Genomic DNA, 21,134 nt, shown 5'->3' with positions numbered 1-21,134 from the left:
ATCTGCTGGAGGCGCGGGTAGCTCCATCGGAACAGGGGGTGCAGGGTACGAAGAGCCAGGGGGCATTCCCATCCATGAGCTTTTGTATCGAAAGGACATCTCAGCTGGAGATGGGTATACTCCGTCGCCTTGCCGACGAAACCGGCCAGTAATGTATGGGTTCTCGTACATAAGTGATTGAGGAACTTCATCTTGTTCCTCGTCGGATTGTGATCCTGCAGGTTGTATATCAGGAACAACTGATCGATGAACATGTTCCCGATCCAAAGAATCATATGTGGCGGTAGATAATGGACCGTCTCTATCGTTACTGGGACCGCGATCGATTATTATATCCGGTGATGGCTCATCGTGATGTTCATACTCATCGTCATTCTCGACTGTTCTGTGTGCGGATTCGCCAAACGCGGAAGGCAATCCGGCAGAAGATGATGCCGTATTTACAGAATTCCGCATGTAAGAATTTCCGGCAGCAAATCCGAAATCCTCTATATTGGCTTCCACATCAGGCTCAGAGTTGAGATTCTCGTCCTCATATCGGAGGGCATGATATATTGAACCTCTGCCCAGAAATCGAGCCAGCAGATCATTGTTTTGCATCGCCATGAAACCGCTATAGCTGCATTCAACTTTACAGCCAGATTCAGTCTGCTGGACAACGTCGGTCAGGATTCTAGTGTTAGCTGAGGCAAAGAGGATCAGCTAATCTTGAACGTGCTGATATGATCTTCGGTAGTATGTGTTGTCACTAACCCACGTACAGATTTTGATCTAATTAACTAAACGCAATGAGCTTCAGTCTATTCAAAGTTTCACACAAAGATAAACGCTCAAACTAGAGGAGCCAGCAGCTTGAAGCTAAGTTGAATGCCCTCAACCAAGTACTGCCGTCACCAGAGCGAGCTGGGAATGCTGTGTTGGGAGTTTGTGATCTATATCACAAATGTCTGCGGCGGGATCACAGTCACACACTCTACTCTACGTGGTTCTTCGCGCAGAAAGGCGCGTATTGATATTGACGAAATACTTCTTTGATTATTGCAGCTGAAAACGTTCAGACAATTGCACCAGGAAATATATTTGGTATTTTGAACATATGTCTTATTGATATCTGCATGTCCATTGATGGCTACAATTCGCGGAACTGAGGAAGCCTTCCTGGCTGGTGGAGACGGTGCAGCAAAGACGCCTACTTCTCTATCTGTTTCAAATTCGTCGCGATCAAATCTGCTATCCCTAAAATTATCCGAGATCTTGTCAACATCATATGCGGACTCAAGCACAAGAGATGCACTGCAGCTATTAGGCGAACGTATACAGGAGAATACTCCGGAAATGAGAAGGCAGTTCAGAGCTAATGTTGAAGCCGAAGTAATTGAAGCCAACGGACAAGTTTTAGAGCAATTCTCAAAAATAGCATCTGTGAGATTATTTGTTTAAAGTTTTCATTAATAGAGGAACATTGATTAACGATTGAATCAGCAATTGGAGGAAGTTGGCAGCACTATTTCAAATATGAATTCTATTGTAGACAATCTGAGCGAGAGCGTTGCCAAATCAAGAGCACAGACAAAAGATTTATTCATAGAGGAGAAGAAATTTTCGTCCATGAGAGATGATATTTTGATGAAGCAAGTTATTCTTGAGGCAGTAAAGGCTCATTTTATTATGTCTGATGACGAACTAGAAATTTTAACGTCGTCTTCAAAACCTATCGATTCCGCCTTTTTCGATGCCGTCGACAGAACGAAGAAGATTTTCAACGACTGTCAGGTTCTGCTATCCAGCGATAATCCAATTCTCGGGTGAGTTATTGCTTTACTGATTCCTCTTCTTCAACGTCTGATTGTGTTTTCCAGGGTGGAAATTATGGACAAAGTTTCAAAATCGCTGGACCAGGCGTTTGATAAATTGTACTACTGGGTGCAAAGAGAAATACGGCAGCTTTCTGTGGAAGAAAGTCCAAATCGTCAATTGATTCGGCGCTCATTAGGTCTACTTGTAGAGAGACCCACACTGTTGCAGACCTGTCTCGATGGCTTATCAGAAATTCGTCAGAAGATAGTTCTGCATGAGTTCTTAGAGGCTCTTACAGAGGGCAATAAGCCAATTGAGTTGGCAGCCTATGACCCGTTTCGATATGTGGGAGATATGCTTGCGTGGGTTCATTCAGAGACTGTGAACGAGAAAGAAGTTCTCGAGATGCTGTTCATTGCTGAAGAACCAAACCCAGCACAGGGATTGGAGGAGCCGTGGGCCGCTGACTTTGATTTGAAAGCGGAAATTGGTGAACTCACAGACAAGAACATGCAATCGATTTGCAAGCCTTTAAAGGCTCGTGTTGATCAAGCGTTATCTGGTCATATAGAATCTACATTGGCGTACAAGATCTATAACTTGATAGAATTTTATCATTCTACTTTTTCGCGATTCTTACCGGGCAATTCAATGCTACTCGGCACTTTGAAAACGTAAGTCGGGTCAACAGAAAACTAATTTGTAACTGGGAATTGACATTTCATGCTTTCTAGACTGGAGTCCTCATCTATGAATCAATTTCACCGCACGCTGCGCGAGCATTTACATTTGATTCAGATTACATTGCCACATGTATCACCTGATCTACAGCCTCCACAGTTTTTACACGAGCAATTGGCTCAAATGAAGACTTTGATGTCTTCTTTTGATACTTCGTTTGCAGTGTCGCATGATAGTCGTGAAGAAGAGTTTAACCGAATTATTGAAGAAGCTTTGGAGCCTTATCTTACATACTGCATCACTATAGCTGATCACTCTAGTATTTCAGCTGCTGAAAAGGACATGTATCTAATCAATTGCTTTGATGCTGCCAAGGTGAGATTATAACAAATATCAATACAGTGATGTATACTGACAAATTGGTACAGTCCGTCCTGCAGTTATTCTCGTTTACAAAAGTTAAATTAGAGGAATTTGGGAAAATCGTTGATAACCATACAGATTCTCTTGTTGCTATTTTGCACGATACGTTCTTGGTGGATTCTAAACTGAAGCCAGTTCTGACTTCCCTGAAGGAGAAAGCATCAAACGTATGTGACTTGTTAGCTTGCATTTTTTTTGTAGCAACTGCTGACAGCTTCGATTAGGTACCTGTGAGATCTTTAGAGCCTTTTCAAGAAAATAATATTACGCAGCTCTCGATTGCTTTGGATGAATTTCTCCCGTCCGCTCTTATGGATGCGCAAACTTTCCTTCAAAGACTATCATCTCCTAGATTGGGAAACAATATAATTCAGCGAGCCGCGCAGCTATTTGCTGGGGATTTCGCCTCTGTGGAGAAAGTGATTCTGGAGAACATAGAGTTCGCTCGCAGCGTTTTCCCCCGAACTCTTTCTGAGGTGAAAGTTTTGCTTGTACTTGATTGAGTGAGTGAGCAATTAGAGGAAATATGTACGATAATGGAAATATAGATCAAATATCAACACCAAAGACTCTACATAAAGAAAGGGATAACACACAAAAACAAAGACGGATGTGCAAAAACAAATGTGCTGCACCAGCTATGTAGTGTATCTCGAAGCACAAGTTGCTTGTTTATGAGATACCTTTAATTTACCCTGTTTCACCACTATTGCGCCGTTTTCCTAAACACCATTATCCGAACTACTCCGCAATGCATTTTTTTGTATCATATCTGAAAACATAGTTTTGTCTTTCTTTCAATTCATGATTTACAAAGAGTCTCCACGTTTGCGCTTTTGCGTAGCCGAATCTCGCATGACGCGTTTGCCATTTGGCGACGGTGATGATGCGAATAGGATCATTAGAGATTCTCTATTTGTCGGGGAAGACAGACCAATGAGAGGCGGCGAAACGTCGTCAACTTCGGCCAGGATCCTCGAAGGCGTACGCGGAGGCGGAATATTAATTGGTGCAGGTGGGTACGCGCGGGATGTGGCAGCGGCAGCTGTAGGCGATTCAGCAGATTCAGTAGTCATTTGCTGGCACTCTGCCGACCATGCGAAGATTGGAGTTGACGGAGGAGATAGCGGCCGTGCAGATAAGAGGATCATTGCGTTGTCTTTGTCTTCTGAGAGGTCTGTCGAGGAGGAGGAGGAGGATTTGCTGATGGCAACATCGGATGTGATTACGGATATCGACGACTGCGCTTGCGGATGCAGCGGACGCGTCTCAAGCTGGGCCTTCGACATACGAGCTAGTAACTGCGCTACTCGTGCTGAAATATCAAAATATCTGGAGCTGCAGAAGAACAGAGAGAGAACTGAAGATCTATCTTTGGTGAGTGCGCATTGTTGATTTGAAAATGAACTGACGCGTGAGTCTGGCCAAGCCTACGCAAAAAGTGCAGTGGCCTTATTAAGCCTTCCGCACAAAGCATCGCGGCGTCATCGCGCATAAGCTCTAAACTATAAACTATAAACTCCCAATTAGCCCTACATATAGTCACGTGATAATTGTATAGGGCTGTAATACTAACCCTAGGTGAGAGTAGATATGTGACTGCGTTTATACTAATCCGGGTAACAGTATACGCACAACACAGCGACTGACCTCAGATTGGTTTCCTGCTTCCTCGAATTGTTCGGCAGGAAACACTCACCAGCAACATCATCACCAAACATGCCGACTAGAGCTACCAAGACTCGGAAACTGAGAGGACACGTATCGGGTATGTTATCTATCGTTCTAAATTATTTATTGTTATTCAGTTGATCTTGCGGGATCCGGCAGGATACAATCATCCTCATCATGTCGCCATGCCATTAGTCGCTAACTCTCTTCTGCAGCCGGTCACGGTCGTGTTGGAAAGCACCGCAAGCATCCTGGTAAATATTCCTATCAATTTATATTATCGACAGAATCGTTTCTCAGCTTTGGTTTTTTTCTCTTGTCTTTGTTCGTTTGCTATTCTACTATTGGATTGAGATTGGGCGCAAGAGCTGGCTATGATTATTTTCCTCCGAAAAATACAATCTGACGCAAGTTCTATTTTAGGTGGACGTGGTCTTGCCGGTGGTCAGCATCACCACAGAACCAACATCGACAAGTACCATCCTGGTTACTTCGGTAAGGTTGGTATGAGATACTTCCACAAGCAGAAGAACCACGTACGTATTTTTCAATTCGCACTTTCAGCAGTACTTTCAGGGATTAACACATTGGTCATAATAGTTCTGGAAGCCCGCTCTCAACATTGAGAACCTTTGGTCTCTTGTCCCAGCTGAGGCTCGCGAGAAGTACTTGGCTGAGTCCAGCGATGTTGCTCCGGTCATCGACACCTTGGCTCTCGGATACAGCAAGGTCCTCGGAAAGGGCAGACTTCCTTCTACCCCCGTCATCGTCAAGGCTCGTTATGTTTCGAAGCTTGCGGAGGAGAAGATCAAGGCTGCTGGCGGTGTTGTGGAGCTTGTTGCATAAATTGTTTTTATAAATGCTTTGTGTTACTTTTGTGTCTTGTAAGATGTTTAAGGATTTCAAAAGGTTGGTTATGCCTAAAAAGTAAATAAATTTCTCGAAATAATCATTGGCTTTCTTGTGTATCGCTGTATTTGGATCTGGCGTCCCTCGAGTTTTTTTACAGCTTTTTTAAGATTACTCCGTCATTTTGCAAAGTCGGAGATGCAACATGAGCAAGTTCTATTCCCAGCTCCTATGTTGATCTTTCATCGTAGATGTATTGAACGCAAGAAAAATTAATAAAATTGGTCATAAGAAATTGCTATCATACGTCAACCAGAAAAGGATGTTCAAGGGCTTCAGCAGCTGATATTCGCTTCCGAAAATCAATTTCCAAACAACATCTGAGTAAATCGAATGCCTGTGTATAGTTCTCATCAGTCGTATAGGTTTGGCGCAACGAGGCAGTTAGATCGCTGTCTTCGGCCCCGCCAGTTATAGCCCATACTGCGATATCTTCAAACTGGAACGGAACATCGGGGATAGTGGGAATGGTTGAATCAAAAGTAGCACCTAGATTAAATACATACATCAGCCTCGTTAACCAAAGCGAGTTATTTACCAGTCGAAAGGAACATACCGTGAAGCTTCGCCCCGGCTGCCATCTTCGGCTTCCCAAAGATGGTTGCGATTTCAATCATAGCGTCGATGTCATCCGCAGAATTAAAAAAAGGAAATCGTTTCGCTAAAAAAGATAACATGATAACTCCGACCGACCATGTATCTATCTTGGTAGTTTGATTAAGGCATTTCAGCAATACTTCAGGGGCTCGAAATCCACGAGTACCTGCTCTGTTGGCGCGGCGTCCTGGTCTACTTGGGTCAAAACAAGCTTCTCTTGATTGTATCTTACTAGACAGAACTCACCGATTATCGTTCTTCAAGTATCCACCAGTTGGCTGTCGGTCTACGAACTGCCTCAGACTATCACCATGTTTTCGGCAGGCACAGTGTTCGGATTCCAGAGCCTCGCACTACAAAACAGTTAGAAATGAAGCAGATAAGTTTCTCAAAATAGTCAGCTTACCTCTGCTAATCCAAAATCAACAAGAACGCCACGACGTTTACTGATATCGTACAAAAAATTTCTGAAATCTTGTTTAGTGTTTCTGTATTTGACATCACAAATGTGAATACGTACGTTGGTTTCACGTCGCGATGTAAAATGCCATTTTCATGTACGTGCTCAAGAGCCGTAAAAATTGATTTCAAATAGTATTTCCATTCTGAAATGTGCAATTCTCGGTAGAACGACTACATACATGTTAAAAAATGTTTACCCACTCAGGTAGTTAGGGATCAACTCACTCTGAAATCAGAATGTTTGCAGTAGGGAAGAACAGCAACCACTTGGTCTTGGTCTCGAAATGCAGTAATCAATGGAGCAATCGCTTTACATTGGGAAAGCGTGTGCAGCAGAACTAGTTCGTTAAGAATACGCTGTGGGCTACTTGTGACATAGATTCTTTTAATCGCCACGAGCTTCCGTCTTCGTTCATTCCCTTCTTGACTTTTCTTAAGCTTTTTTGCTGTTTGTGGTTCGGCATTTGACTCTGCTCGTCGCTTTGCTGGAGTGCGATCTAGATCCCATGAATTATCGAACAAGTGATAGTGCAAGTCTTCTGCCTTATAAACTGTACTAAATGTTCCTGGTCACGCGTTAGAATTAATAGTATGTATGCAAGTGGTGAGCATACCTTCTCCGATTTTTCCAATTATTCGAAACCTTTCTGCAACCGAATTTAGCGAGCGTGAAAAATTCTCAGCATCTTCTGCTAGTTGTGCTTCCATGATGTCTTCTTCTTCCTCGTCGTCGTCGTCTTCTCCTTCCTCCTCCTCCTCCTCCTCCTCTTCGTCTAGCTCTTCTTCCTCCTCCTCCTCCTCCTCCTCTTCGTCTAGCTCTTCTTCTTCTTCACCATCCTCTCCTCTTTCGTTTTCCTCAACATCAATCTCTTCGATTGCAGGTATTTGCAGCAAATCTGCTGCCTCGCCATTTCCAATTTCTGCTCCACTATCACCTTCTTCTTCGGAATCCTCGTAGCTCGCGCGACCTCTACCAGCTGTATTCTCGATGTCGCGGGACTTTGCGTTACTCAAGTCGGTACGATCAGTCTTGCTGTCCACCGACGAAGAATCTATATCAGAAAAATTATCAATCACTATCGTAGAGTCCTTTCCTGCAAGTCGTAGCGGAGGCTGATTATCGGCTGCTATTGTGATTCTTGAACGTGATTGTCGGTCAGATGCCTGCTGGGACGCGTCGAATCCTAATGATGTCTCTTCTATCTCGGACATTGCTAACGGTAAATCAAAATAAATACAGTAAAATGCCGGATAGCTTTTAGATATGCTAGTAGCTTTTCTACTTATTTTCAGGTCAAATGATGGTGTATTAGCTCGTAAACACACTTCACCTTTCTCGGACATAGGCTTGTTTAGATAGCTCAACGCAATACACGACATAGTGGTTAGGGTATAAAAGCGCGTGTCCCAACTAAGTATGTTGCTAAGGAAACACAATTAAAGTTTTATAAATGTAAACAAAAGGACGTTTGTTTATCTCATCGCAGCCACCAGCCTTCTGTTCTGACCTCCGCACTTCCACTCCGCGATAGCTCCATACAATTACATTGCGATCAACATGGACGATTTTGAGCTTTCAGAGTATTTTACAGCATATCTATCTGATCCTAGTTCTCTTGTTTCGGCAGACTATGTTACTGTCGACTTTGAGGACGCTTTGGATAATGTTATTGAAGCTTTAGCCACGGATTCGGCTGCGGTCACACAGAGTAATCATTTTGAGACGCTGGAGTGTATTTTACTGTGCGTAAAGCAGAACCTATTCTAGAACTGTAGCTAATCTGAACGCAGAAACTTTACATTACTCTCGAAGACATGCCGAGCAAAGCTCGTTGATCTTATTACATCCGGCCTCTCAGCTCAAGCCGACACCGCAAATCAGCTAGTTAATAGTGAAGAACATGAGTCTTTACCTCAACAAAAGCAACTTTTAGAGATCTATGCTTTCCTACTTCACTGGGCTATTGCCTCAATCGAGTCTGCGTTTGAGCAGAGCTCACAGGGAGCTTCAAAGTCCAAATCCAAGAACAGAGTAGTAGATAAAGATGCTGTAGACTCGGCTGTTGCGGCAGAATATTTTCAGAGTGGTTTTGAGACGATCTGCAAAGTACAGAAATTGAAGTTGTCAAAGCTATTTGTAACTACATCTGAGAGAGACCTCTTCATAAGTCTTTTCACCAAATCAGCTTATTTGATCTTGGAAAACGAACAGAATGTGAAAAATGTCGCCACTAGAATGCATGTTTTCAAAGTACTATGTATGGCAATCAAATTTCATGGGCACGGATACGGTGAGTCTTTGTAATTTATTAGGATAATGAGCTTTGAATGCTAACAGGCGCAGCGGCGCAAACATCGTTGGTACAGAGTCTCATGTATTTCGACCATCTATCCGAAACTGTTGCAGAATTTTTGCAAGTTTTGTCAGAGCAATACGACTATTCCCAGCTCGCAGATGAGATCTTGCGGGAACTAGGCAGTAAAGAGTTCGCTGGTAATGACACGAGAGGCCCCAAGTCGGTCTCAATGTTTCTACTACGACTGTCAGAGGTGCTTCCACGAACTGTCATTCAGAAGATGACTCTGCTAGTAAAGTACTTGGATTACGATGTATGTGTTGTCTTATTTTATAACGTTCAATCAGTTGACTGACAAATATAGTCCTACACATTGCGATGTGCCATCATCGAGGTTTGTGGAAATCTGATCATTGATCTGTCAAATCAAGAAGATGAGTCTGAAACCCGCAAATCACAAATCAACACCTTCTTTGACGTTCTGGAGGAGCGATTTTTGGATATCAATCCTTACTGTCGATCAAAGGTTCTGCAGGTCTTTGCCAAATTTTGCGAGTAGGTCACAATGTGTTGCCTTTCAGCTTTATACAATTTTGCTAATTAAACGCTATGACAGCCTCGAAATCAAGTTTTCTCAAAGAAGGCAGCGAATCGCTGACTTCGCGACACAGAGCCTTGAGGACAAGTCTAGTCATGTCCGTCGTCATTCAATAAAATTGATTTCGCGAATGCTATCTACGCATCCCTTTGCTGTCATGCATGGTGGTCAGCTTGATATTAAGGAGTGGCAGCATCGACTCGACAAAGTCAACGCCGAGCTGAAAACTGTATTACCGCCAATTGATGAAGAAGCAGAAGTGCACAATCCAGGAGACCTGTCTCGAATCGATGAGGGCCTTCTTGACACTGCTTCTGAAGCCGAAAATGATGATGCTGGCAATGAAACCGTCATCAGAGAGCAGTATGAGAATATAGAATTGATCAACAAGCTCAACCTCACCAAGCGCTATTATACTGAAGCTCTCGCTTATATTCAGAGCTTGCATAAAGCAAGCAGCAGTATTTGCTCGCTTCTATCTGCCAAGAACAAAGGCGAGGTCATTGAAGCTATGGATTTTTTTGTTATAGCAGACGCATATAAGTTGCAGCCTGCGCGTGACGGCATTCGGAAAATGCTGCATCTAATTTGGACGAATGCCAACAACGATGAGGGGAAAGGCATACAGATTCATCTGGTAGATTGCTATCGCTCTTTGTTCTTCACCGCTCCAGAGGAATTCTCTGAAAGTGACAGATGTACTTTCATTGCGCGGAATCTGATAAGTCTGACTTATGGAGCTTCTGCAGCTGAACTCACGTCTCTAGAACGTCTTTTGATCAATATGATGAAAAATAATCAAATGCCACAGCTAGTGATTCAAAAATTATGGCAGGTATATGGAGTTCAACAAAGAGATATCTCAAAATCGCAGAGACGTGGTGCTATCATGATCATCGGAATGCTGGCTGCTTTTGATAGTGGTATCGTCGTTCGCGAATTAGAGACATTGTATCACGTCGGTCTAGGAGCTTATGGTAAGCAAGACCTCGTATTAGCGAGATACACATGTGTTGCCCTCCAGCGAATGTCTGCGGCCACTCAAAAGCTACCGGAAGACCATGTCATTTTTCAAAGACTCTGCTCAATTATGGAATCATATTCAGAAAACAAAGAATGGTATCCTCTTGCTGAACAGGCTATCAACGCTGTTTATAGCTTGGCTAAGAAACCTGATCTGCTGTGCGGTAATACTATTAAACAGAAAACTAGAGCTGTATTTGCCGGAGAGTTGTCAGAGTCGACTCAGAAACCAAAGTCATCCACATGCGCACTATCACAATTGTTATTTTTGGTTGGGCATATTGCAAGTAAGCATAGCGTTTTAATTGATACAGCTCGATAATCTTGATTCTAATATTGTTCTAGTTCGGCAACTTGTCCATATGGAAGCTTATGAGATTGAATTCAAGCGACGAAAGATTGCTTCAGAATCACAAAAGCGTACGTATTGTAATTCTAGGAAATTGGGATTTCGCAGAAGCTAATTCAAGATTCAGAAAATACGTCACCCAACGCATCGAAGGATGAGATGGATTTGATTGCTGGTACTTCGGAAGACGACTTCTCTGACGCTATGAATCATATTCGAGAGCGAGAACTTCTCTATGATGATAACGCACTTTTAAGTCGCTTTGGTGCTCTAGTGGCAGAAATCTGTTCTGATAATCTCAATTATAACGATCCACAACTTCAGATCATGTCGACTTTGTGTATGGCAAAGTTTATGTGCGTCTCGGCGGCGTATTGCGAGAGTCGTCTGCCTTTGCTGCTCACTATCCTTGAAAAATCACGAGATCCTGTGACTCGTAGCAACATTGTCATTGCTCTTGGAGATATGGCCGTATGCTTCAATCACCTTATCGATGAAAACACAGATTTCCTTTATCGCAGATTGCACGACGCTGACTCTACGGTCCAGCGGACCTGTTTGATGACTCTCACTTTCTTGATTTTGGCTGGCCAAGTTAAAGTCAAGGGACAGCTCGGTGAAATGGCCAAGTGCCTCGAAGATGAAGAGAAGAGCATCGCAGATCTTGCTAAAATGTTTTTCAGTGAGCTTGCGCGTAAGGACAACGCAATTTACAACTCCTTCACGGATATATTTAGTACTCTTACTGCTGATAGAGATTTGGAGGAGAATAACTTTAGGCGTATCATAAAGTTTCTCACCTCATTTATTGAGAAGGAACGGCACGCTAAACAATTGGCTGATAAGCTGGCCGCAAGATTCCCTAGATGTGAGACGGAGCGGCAGTGGAATGATGTGACATATACGTTGTCATTGCTTCCTCACAAGAGCGAGGAAATTCAGAAGGTCGTTCAGGACGGGTTCAAGATGGTTTCTTTGGCGACGTGAGGGAGTGAGAGCGTGTAATGTAGCTGTACTTTTAGAATCGTAATTTCTGGCTTATTTGTTTAGTATACCAAGATTGAAATTAGCTAATGTATTATGCTCGTTTTTTTTTTTTTTTTTTTTGTTGTATTCAAGTTAGGAATTTCTTGACAAGACTGTTGAGATGCATGCTTTTGTTACACTTTTACTTGTAAATTAGAGAAATCGACGACTACTGCGGCTCGACTACAGATGCATCACTATCCAGTTCACTTTTGTAAACCAACGACAGCAATTCAATAGCAGAATGGCATCAGCAATTGACAATAGGATAAGTGCTGGTGACGAATCTACGGCCGATGATGAATATATTGACTATGTTCTTTTTACTTCTGCGGATTTCAGTGCGATAAAATTCTGTAACAGGCTCGTGTTGGCGACTAATACCGTGTCAGATCCACATATTGATCTTAATTCTGCGCAGCAGCGAGTTCATTTTGATCTTGAAGAAATAGAAAAGTTACTACATAAAGAGGTAATTGCTTGGCTTTGCTGTTAATAAGACGTGAGTTGGACAGAGATACTAATTGCTGATTGAAGGCCGTCGAAAACCATTCAGCGCTCATAGCCCACGCATCAAAACTTAACGTCGTCGATTCCGTTCTAACGACGACTAAATCATCTCTCGGGTCCGTCACGCAGTCATTTTCACGATTAGAGAATGAAGTTTTGAAGCCTTACAATACTGCTCTACCGATCTACAGGGTTCTTACAAAATTGCATGCAACCGCGAACCTGCTACGAGCATTCACTTGGTTTCTTTATTTAGTTCGACAATTAAGCGGTGTACAGCAACAGATAGTACAGCTAGCAGTAAACAATAGAAGTAACTCTCCATCAATGGCAGGTGACCGGTCTCGATCAAGTACTCCGTCATTTGGACAAAGCCATTTAGCTCACCAACAGCAAGCGAAACCGCAATCAAGCCCAGCGAATGCAGCAGAATCTTCTCGACTTACCGTAAGGGCGGCGAAAACTTATGCGGAAATGACTAGGCATTTAGCAAGTTTTCCAAAGTTGAGATCTTTGAGAGCTGTTAATGAGATTGAAGCAGCTGTAAAAGCTAGTCGTGAATTCGGTGCTGCTCCGTTACGATAATAGTCAGCGTGCCTATTTCTGTATCTGCGTTTCTTTTTTTTTTTCCCTTTGGATGCATTTTGTGTTACTGGCTGAGGAATCATTATACAAAAGGTTTGTTAAATGGTAAAATGAGAGCTAAATAGATAAAAACTTACAAACAAACGCCCAATTGCATTTATCTCCCCTTATTTTGACAGAATCTTGATCTCTTTCCCCAGTTATCAGAGACTACTCATATGATAGTACACCAAAATATAAATAAAAATATACAACATCCAACTACATCCTGTAAAATGCACACTCCGATCCAACTGCCCAAAGCCACATTGTTAACACGCGCAGTAGCAACCAAAAAAAAAAAAAGTTAGAACATCAAAAAATATCAATTGCAGGAAGATTAAAATCTCATTTCATTCTCCATTCTAGAAATAACAGCTTTTCTTCGTCTCGAAACGTCCTCCATACGTACTTGCGTACGGAACGAATCTGCAAGTCTAATTAATCCTTCAATGCTAATAGGATGCGATGCCATATCTTTCATAAATGAATACACCTCCGCCGCCGATTTTAAGCTAAGCAGCTGCTTCCCAAAAATTCTAAAAAGAGAAAGCGCGATTCTGAAAAGATACACTTCTCCTTCGACGCACATAAAGACATCCCATACTCTGAAGAGTACTTCAGCGGGAAGACAATCCGTGAAACAAGAAAGAAACCAGTTAAATGTGATTGCCTCAATATCCACGCCGAGAATCTCAACCAGATGATCCCAGAGTTTAGGCTGCAGCTCTTTCAAATACTGCTTGAGAACTCGTTGATCTGCACGTGAGGTAAGAAGCGGAGGTGAGTAATAACCTGACGGAAGAATTTTCTCAATGACAGACACGAATGACCAGAATGCATCCTCTTCAGTCGCATGCGTCAAAAGAAGAGTACCCGCAATCATATTCACTTTGAAATTAATCTGTTAGTAAATTGTCTCGCTAAATATAAATTAAGTTAAAAAAAACATACTGCCTTGACAATAGCCAATATCAGGATTTCGACGACTAAACGCCAGCAACACTCTCTTCAACTTAGGTACGCCTGGCCCCTTCCCTCCGAAAAAAACGTTCGACGGCATTGTCCGATACAAATCGAGATCAATCTGTGCTACTGCTTCGTCTTCAGTTTCAATACCAATCTTGCTTCGATGAAATTCAAGGTTGACTAATTCCTCATAGACTCCGGGAACTTTGACGCTATCGGCTCCCCCGCACTCAGACCAGAGCTTAGACCGATAGACAACTGGAATACCGCCCAGTACCAGAGCCTTGAATTCCTTGTAGCGAGTTCGGCCATTCAAGACCTTATTCGACAGGAGAACTCTGCCATGAAACCCAAACAACTCACCGGTCTCCATCGATATAGGCGACGAGGATTCCGCCGCAGAATCATTGATCTTCCGCAAAAACTCATCCCATCGAGTCTTTTGTACTCGCTGAAGTGAATCATGAAGATCAGTCAACTGAGACAGAAGAACCCTCACTGATTCCAACGAGTCATCTCCAGGTCTTGCTCCTACAGCAGTCTGACCAAAAACTTCCGAAGTCGCATCTTTTTCATCAGACAAATGAGCCGGTTCGGGACGATCTATAGCTCCTATATTTGACCCGAGAGAATGATCGTCACGATCGAAGAAGAATTCAAATCCGCCATCAATATTTTCCAAGAAGCGGTATCCAGCAGATGACGAGTGTGCTTCGGTAGGAGGCAAGACGGGACGATGCTGTCTATCATATATAAATCCAAATCTATCAGTAAGCAGAAAGGTGTCCTCTGATCTATAATGCTCTCCCCAGCTTTGAAGTAAGGTTGGTGGCTGAATATTTTGCGGAACAATATTTTCCAACTCTACAGGCCCTCTATCTCCATTTCCACTAGCAACCAAATTACCGTTATTCCCAGAATTAGAAGAAGGTCCAACCAAACTAGAAACCATCAGCTGATCAGACTCGTCCAACTGTGCGGTTTGACTGGCTTGCGGGAGCCATTCTGGAAGATTGTTCTGACTGATCCGCGATTGTACTGATCCGCGAGACCGAGATCGCGGACGAGCTTGCTTGCTGCTGCTGCTACGGAATGGAATCGGAAACACGCTAGAATCAAATCGCGATTTGCGGGGTTGAGATTGGGCAGACTTTTCATCGTCGTAGTCGTACTCATAAGTTGTCGATCTTAAATTGACTCGCTCGCGAATTCCGTTTGCCATCTTAGCTTGTGATGCTGATTGCTTTGGACCAGATGGACCAGACGTAAAGGAATTCTTAGCTGTCGCTTTGCTTCGCCGGAAAGCTGCAGAGAACAGCGGACTTGAAATTTCGTTTCTTGGCGAATCGTCGTCGTACGAAGGTGACTGCGCAGCACTCTTAAATGAACCACCCGAACCCGCCAATTCATCAGAACTAGATGACCTCCCTTCTTCCTCTCCTTTCTCGTTAACAAGCACCAAATCATCATCGTCTGTACCGTCAGATTCCAGGCCAGTTCGAATAGCAATCTCTCTTTCGGGAGCAATGACATGCTGTTTTCTGCGCGAATTGTGTTTAACTGTTATTGCAGTACCATCATCTTTTATTGTGTTCGTATTTCCGTCAACGGTAGTTCCGTTCGTCTCTGTTGTAATAAGCGGAGGAAGTGAACTTTCCTCGGGAAATAAAGGAACGGCAAATGCTTTTCGTATGCGTGCTAAAGAAGAATCTGAATGAGTCGACATCGAAGAAGACGTCATCTCCTTATCCCCTGGCTTGAGTGTCGAAGTCGAAGATGCAGATATGGAAGGGTCATGCGAGAGAGTAGCCGATATGCGTAAATTAGAGTCTCGCTCGTCATCAGTAACGTTTTCTTCACTTTTCCAGAAAAAAGGGATGCGAAATGCCGCCTTTGATTTGCGAGCTTCTTTTTCAATGAGTCTTGAACCGTCAGATTTTTTAAGTGAGACGGCTGATGGTGGTGGAACCTGCAAAAGTACATCCTGTTGTGCAGGCACTGTTGTTTCTTCCTGCATTGACGGTTCCTTGGAATCCTGATTTGGCAACGACGGGCTTGAAGGTGGTATTTCGTTGGCAGTTTTGAACTCAGAAATATCAGATGCCGGTTGTGGTACAGTCTTCCACAACAACCTTGAACGGCGAGCCTCGTCACCGTCATGCCCCGACTTATCTGTCTGTTTATCTTTGCTGGCATTCGCTACTGTCGAAGGAGCTACGCTGGTCCCATTTAATGCTGTGAATTCGCGATCAATAGCCAAATCAATGTCTCGCATTCGATAATCGATATCCGCTTGTACACCAACGCTTGAAGATGAACGAGCACGCAACATGGCGGAAAGCACGCGGACTTTATCCTCAGATGATCGTCGTAATTTCCAAATCTTTGTATCTCTGTCAGCAATGTCTGTCGCTAATTGTCGCACAAATTTCACAGCGCCAAATCGAGCAATTGAAGCTTCTAGAGTTTCATCGGAAGCCGTCAACAGGGTACTGGAGCTGGGCGATAGTATGCCGCCAGCGTCGCTGATACCACCCAAGTCGCTAGCTAAATTCTCTTTCGAAGCAGACGACACTGAAGATTCAGCCATTACTTCGTTTGATCGAACTACATCCTGAAATATCGAATAAGGCGAGTCCAGGAATTCCGTCGAAGAAGAAGTCGAGCTGCTGAAGGGCTGTCGCGGCGGCGGTTGCCGACCGCCATCACCACCGCCGGACGAATCCTGCGGCTGGCTCACTCTTGCTGCTGGATGCAACATCTAAATAAACGAACTGCTCAATCCCCTTTCAAACAGCCATCAGTCTGCAAAATTGAGAGTCGTCGAGGCGTTGCTGTCGTTGTAGTTTAGATATATGGGTTAATAAATGGTCTACATCAGCTATAGTCGCCGTTGGCTCTTGCTCTCCCGTCATTCAAACAATCTATTGATGCTTAGGGCGTTTAAAGTATTAATTCCGGTTAGGGTTACAACTAGGCTCGCTTATCGATAGCTGTTGTTCTATTGACTACAACGAAGTTTGAACGTTTTTGGGGTACCTGATACTCTTGTATTTGTATAATTTATACAGTTTGTAGATTTTTTTTTTCAACCACAACACTGCCTAATAGAGAAAGCTGATTTCTAATATATCGACAAGTTAACCTCCAGACTGATATCCATAGCCCGCACTCAATTTGCAGTTATAGCAAACAAAAATTGGCTTAATTATTCCGATATTCTGTATACTCCTCTTCCGTTATGGCCTGGTAAAATAATATATATGCAGTAGCCATTCCCGGCTGATCTCCAAAAAAGTTTTGCATATATTTCTCATCGACTCGCTCTACCATTTCGTCATCAAACAAAACCCATCCCGCTGCCTCTGTTTTTACAATCGAGGCATAATGACCATGGTATGGTCCACCGCCAATATGTACAACGACGGCATATAGCTCATAGACGGTATCTGCGTCTTGCTCACCATCTATATCGTCTGTGGTATTGTTGAACAGTCTGATATGATATGAGAATTCGATCCGATGAAGTAATTTGACATTTCTCTGCATGTCTTCAGTAAATTTAAATCGCTTGAGATGCAGAGCTAGGATTTTTGGCAATTTGCGAATTTTAACTCGACGTTCAGCTTCTTGTAGTCCACCGCAGGAGTCGCAATGGAACTTATTGTTCTGACAAAGCAATTCGGAGGCTGAAAATTGCTGGAGACAAGCAGAAACAGATCTATTTTCTTCAATATCTATTGAAAGATCAATGAAGGGCTCGTCTCGTGTACTTTTATTTTCGCATGTCAGACACTTCGTTTCACTAGACAAAATTCCTTCAAACAAGTCTTGCATTTCCTGTTTACCCTGCGACGTCTTGCCCACTTGTCTCAGCTTTTTGTCATACTCGGTAACGGTCTCTATCACTTCGTTCAGTAAAAAATTGAAGAACTCGTGGGCATCTTGATGCATCGTTGATCGGAACAGCTCGTTTCGCTTCTTTAGCACTTCGATCAGCTTGCTAGGTGAGACCACACCGGTACGTGCTTTACTTTCCACCACGGCTTCAAATAAATCCTTCAATGCTGTATACAATGATTCTTCCATACCATAAGATGTCGCTAACGAGTGATCCATATTTACGATCGGTCCGTTGATCATTGCTTGTCTCTTTTTCTGCTCAGGGGTCAGATTTTCATCTGAGCCTGTTGATTGTTGTGCAGATTGCGACGCAATCTCAAGATATGCTGAATTTGGGGTGGGAGACGCTGAGGATGTAGACGTAGAGGTCGATGTTTTTCTAGGCGAGTCTTCTTTAACGACCGGTGCTGTGCTTGCTCTCCGTGACGCTTTCAGCATATCAGTGGGCAGTCTCAGAGAATTTGACCTAGACAGTCGCTGGTTTGGTGTCGTTGAGTTGCTGTTTATGTTGCTGCTTGCAGAGCTACTACTTAAGCCAGGAGAACTGCCTGGTGAGGGTGCCATCCCAAACATAAAATATGTTCCCATAAACGATGGTTTCGGAGTGCCGGGTGTGGTTGCAGTACTGTTTACATTCGCGCTTCCGCTCTTCTCCTTTTCGGCTATTGCAATAAACGGATGAGGAGTTTTTCCTCGAACTGTGAGACGCGGTGATCGGATCACTGAAGAGTGCGAGGGGTAGTTCAATAAAAAGTCTCTGAATGGTCTACTATAAAAAAGACATTGTAATATAGAATTGCAATAACTGATCATAAACAGTCAGCATCATCATATAAATCATCAAGAGATCAGGCACATACCACGTATTCCCAAACTGCTCAGAATGAAAAGATCGATAGTCAGCAATCAAGTAACAACATTGACGCGAAGTTGACAGGACTCACGTTCTCTACTCCAAAAAACTTATCACTTCCATCTAACTTCAGTTCTAATTTAGACTGCGACGAGGCAGCAGACTTTGGCGTTACGTCACCACTCCTAGTCCGAAAAGGATCTTTCTCGTCTAAACCGTTACTCTGAAGACTGTATTTAAATTGATCTGCTGGCGACAAATTTTCTGACTTGGAAGAAACCGGTTGTATAGGTGTTGCAGTATGACTGACCGTAGGCTGTAGAGAACTATTAGTATATGTGTGAACACTGCTGATTCGATCGCAACTTACCGAACCGGTCACCCATTTGAGAAATGACATTTTAGCAGAGCAAATTACCAGCTTGCACTAAAATGCCAATTGTATACTAAACACAGTAGTACCAGTCAAAATAAAAGTACTTGTCACTCGGTCGGGCGAGTAGATGAGATAAGTTGACGGCCTGGACAGTGGAGAGAACGCTTAATCAAACGCATGCGCAAAGGACGACAAGTTGTAGCGAGGAGTTTATAAGATTACAACATATACTCTTAGCTGAATTATGAATTATTCAGCCACTAAAGCAGTAGGAGCAAGTGTGAATATACGCTTGTGTGTGAACAAGTGTAATAATGACTGATAGCACGGTCCGGTGTCGATGCTACCCGAGAAGCCGTAAGACTGGTGCGGCGTCGTCGTCGTCGTTTGGACTATCCTCTCTATCCGTACAATTCGCACGAAACAATTCTACGTGACTTACTCGTGTTTTAATCGATAAATGAGCTACTGACAGTAGAAAGAGAGTTAAAAAAAGTACGACATGCCCATTTTATTTTTGTAACCTATATCACATACACTTCGACTTCATTATCCCAGATATTACCATTATGCAACAATTTTTGCTCCGTATTACCAATCACCGAGCGCCAAACACATTATTTCTCCCTTATATCATTCTCAATTAAAGACAACAAACGCGATTGCAACAGCTAAGGCAGTTCAAGAGTAAATCGCAAACTCCCTGTAGGCACTCTGACCAAGTCGACAGGCATATTTAGCTGTCATCAAAGCCAGTAATAAAAATGACTCAATCTCGGCAGTCGTCGTCACATTAAACCTAAGGTGCGCACCCAACAAATTACTAAACCAAACCAAGATAGGACATTTCGATCAGTGTAACACATTCCCATTCGATCTCAACCAAGTTGACACTCAAGCCACCTCGCCTCCGAGACCATATTCGTCGGACAAGAATGTACTGGCACCGCGGGAAGTCCGCAGTTCAAATTTGGGCATTAAATAATCCTGCTTTGAAATCGAGTCACGTTTGTGACTTGTACTATTAGAGATCAAAGACAAATGCGCATCATCTGCGGTACGTGTAAAATCCCATCGCCCTATAGATGGACTGCTGTTTTCCGCGGATTTGTTGGTGCTGTCGGATGTCAGCACCCCGTATCCAGCACGGTCGCGCTTCTCCCCACCATATCCATAGCCGATGAATAATCAACTTCAACGTCATGCTTTCGTGGTACGGCGACCGATAGACTAGCAAGCCCAAAGTCCGCAAGCATTGGCTTGCCAGAAATAGCACCGACTAAGGCATTGCTTCCGGCACCGTGGGTGACGATGACAATAACAGAGTCTCCGGTTGCGGGTCCAGAGTAGCTAGCAATCATATTAGATAGTCCCTCCGAGAAACGACTATACATTGTGCGCCAGCGTTCGCCATATTCCCCTGAGTGCCCAAACGCATTTAAGGGCCAAGCAAGGTCGAGATGGGGACGTGCACCGTGAGACAGTAGCCATGACATGGACGAAGCAGCTAAGGAGGCATGACCGTCATCGGGAGGCGGACATGAATTTGCAAAGTAGTCTGGAGTGAGCCATTCACCCAGAAAGGAGTCCATGCGAATCCTTATTGATATCGAGGACGATGAAGAGGCAGCGAGCTGCTCTGCCACGTGGCTCGCAGTCATTGCACAGCGCAAGAACGGAGAGGTATGAATATAGACATTGAGGGGGCGTGATGGTAAAGGTGGCAGATGAGGAGACAAAGTGGAGCAAGTGGAGGAGGAGGAGGCGGCGGTGAAGCTGGGCGAGGAGGAGAGGATAGTGCACGAGTCGGAGAAAGAGTCCGCGCGAAATAAACAAGGCGAATGCGCGCTGTCCAGAACAGCTCTGACTTCGGAAAGAACGGCCAGACCAAGAGCGCCAGCTTCTAGTTTTCCCTTGGAGGAGATAGGAGGGTCGTAGGGTGTCGGGGAAGACTCGCTCCAGGCGAGGTCTTCGCTGTCTCTGCGCGTAGCATGACGAGCAACTATGATGCGACAAGGTGCCATGCTAGTGTAGAGTCATGGAGAAAATGGTCGATAAGGTAATAT

The 21,134-nt window shown here is 43.7% G+C and overlaps 8 protein-coding genes across 8 annotated transcripts; 4 read left to right on the top strand and 4 right to left on the bottom strand.

Annotated features, from left to right (window-relative positions):
• Nucleotides 1-1,125: 1,125 nt before the first annotated feature.
• On the top strand, nt 1,126-3,404 carry V2V93DRAFT_327154 (oligomeric Golgi complex subunit 6; the record flags this gene model as incomplete). The annotated part of the gene is made up of 6 exons (XM_066907549.1): nt 1,126-1,422; nt 1,483-1,805; nt 1,860-2,471; nt 2,532-2,853; nt 2,907-3,068; nt 3,126-3,404. The coding sequence occupies 6 exons, from the start codon at nt 1,126-1,128 to the stop codon at nt 3,402-3,404; spliced, it is 1,995 nt and encodes a 664-aa protein (XP_066764244.1).
• A 1,180-nt stretch (nt 3,405-4,584) lies between these two features.
• V2V93DRAFT_373704 (60S ribosomal protein uL15) lies at nt 4,585-5,716 on the top strand. Its single transcript, XM_066911062.1, has 4 exons — nt 4,585-4,669; nt 4,788-4,826; nt 4,996-5,108; nt 5,173-5,716. Exons 1-4 carry the CDS (start codon nt 4,621-4,623, stop codon nt 5,416-5,418), a joined length of 447 nt encoding a protein of 148 aa, XP_066764243.1. The 5' UTR covers nt 4,585-4,620; the 3' UTR covers nt 5,419-5,716.
• On the bottom strand, nt 5,459-7,278 carry V2V93DRAFT_373702 (kinase-like domain-containing protein). Its single transcript, XM_066911061.1, has 7 exons — nt 7,155-7,278; nt 6,766-7,106; nt 6,599-6,711; nt 6,485-6,545; nt 6,325-6,431; nt 6,038-6,270; nt 5,459-5,970 (listed from the first exon to the last, which is right to left on the bottom strand). Exons 1-7 carry the CDS (start codon nt 7,246-7,248, stop codon nt 5,723-5,725), a joined length of 1,197 nt encoding a protein of 398 aa, XP_066764242.1. The 5' UTR covers nt 7,249-7,278; the 3' UTR covers nt 5,459-5,722.
• A 752-nt stretch (nt 7,279-8,030) lies between these two features.
• Nucleotides 8,031-12,025, top strand: V2V93DRAFT_373699 (armadillo-type protein). The gene is made up of 7 exons (XM_066911060.1): nt 8,031-8,283; nt 8,332-8,831; nt 8,885-9,150; nt 9,202-9,392; nt 9,454-10,745; nt 10,804-10,878; nt 10,935-12,025. Exons 1-7 carry the CDS (start codon nt 8,099-8,101, stop codon nt 11,792-11,794), a joined length of 3,369 nt encoding a protein of 1,122 aa, XP_066764241.1. The 5' UTR covers nt 8,031-8,098; the 3' UTR covers nt 11,795-12,025.
• On the top strand, nt 12,026-13,183 carry V2V93DRAFT_387907 (Golgi transport complex subunit 5-domain-containing protein). Its single transcript, XM_066912313.1, has 2 exons — nt 12,026-12,305; nt 12,371-13,183. Exons 1-2 carry the CDS (start codon nt 12,078-12,080, stop codon nt 12,926-12,928), a joined length of 786 nt encoding a protein of 261 aa, XP_066764240.1. The 5' UTR covers nt 12,026-12,077; the 3' UTR covers nt 12,929-13,183.
• Nucleotides 13,024-16,840, bottom strand: V2V93DRAFT_338227 (rab-GTPase-TBC domain-containing protein). Its single transcript, XM_066907759.1, has 2 exons — nt 13,922-16,840; nt 13,024-13,858 (listed from the first exon to the last, which is right to left on the bottom strand). Exons 1-2 carry the CDS (start codon nt 16,695-16,697, stop codon nt 13,308-13,310), a joined length of 3,327 nt encoding a protein of 1,108 aa, XP_066764239.1. The 5' UTR covers nt 16,698-16,840; the 3' UTR covers nt 13,024-13,307.
• Nucleotides 16,841-16,963: 123 nt separating this feature from the next.
• Nucleotides 16,964-19,496, bottom strand: V2V93DRAFT_373696 (uncharacterized protein). Its single transcript, XM_066911059.1, has 4 exons — nt 19,063-19,496; nt 18,784-19,008; nt 18,700-18,713; nt 16,964-18,644 (listed from the first exon to the last, which is right to left on the bottom strand). The coding sequence occupies exons 1-4, from the start codon at nt 19,090-19,092 to the stop codon at nt 17,141-17,143; spliced, it is 1,773 nt and encodes a 590-aa protein (XP_066764238.1). The 5' UTR covers nt 19,093-19,496; the 3' UTR covers nt 16,964-17,140.
• A 699-nt stretch (nt 19,497-20,195) lies between these two features.
• V2V93DRAFT_360421 (uncharacterized protein) lies at nt 20,196-21,092 on the bottom strand (the record flags this gene model as incomplete). Its single annotated transcript, XM_066908132.1, has 1 exon — nt 20,196-21,092. One exon carries the CDS (start codon nt 21,090-21,092, stop codon nt 20,196-20,198), a length of 897 nt encoding a protein of 298 aa, XP_066764237.1.
• Nucleotides 21,093-21,134: the final 42 nt, after the last annotated feature.

This window comes from Kockiozyma suomiensis (genome assembly GCF_038497685.1).
Source record: "Kockiozyma suomiensis strain NRRL Y-17356 unplaced genomic scaffold V2V93scaffold_12, whole genome shotgun sequence".
Taxonomy (NCBI): Eukaryota; Fungi; Ascomycota; class Lipomycetes; order Lipomycetales; family Lipomycetaceae; genus Kockiozyma; species Kockiozyma suomiensis.
This window is presented reverse-complemented; position numbering and strand designations above follow the sequence as displayed.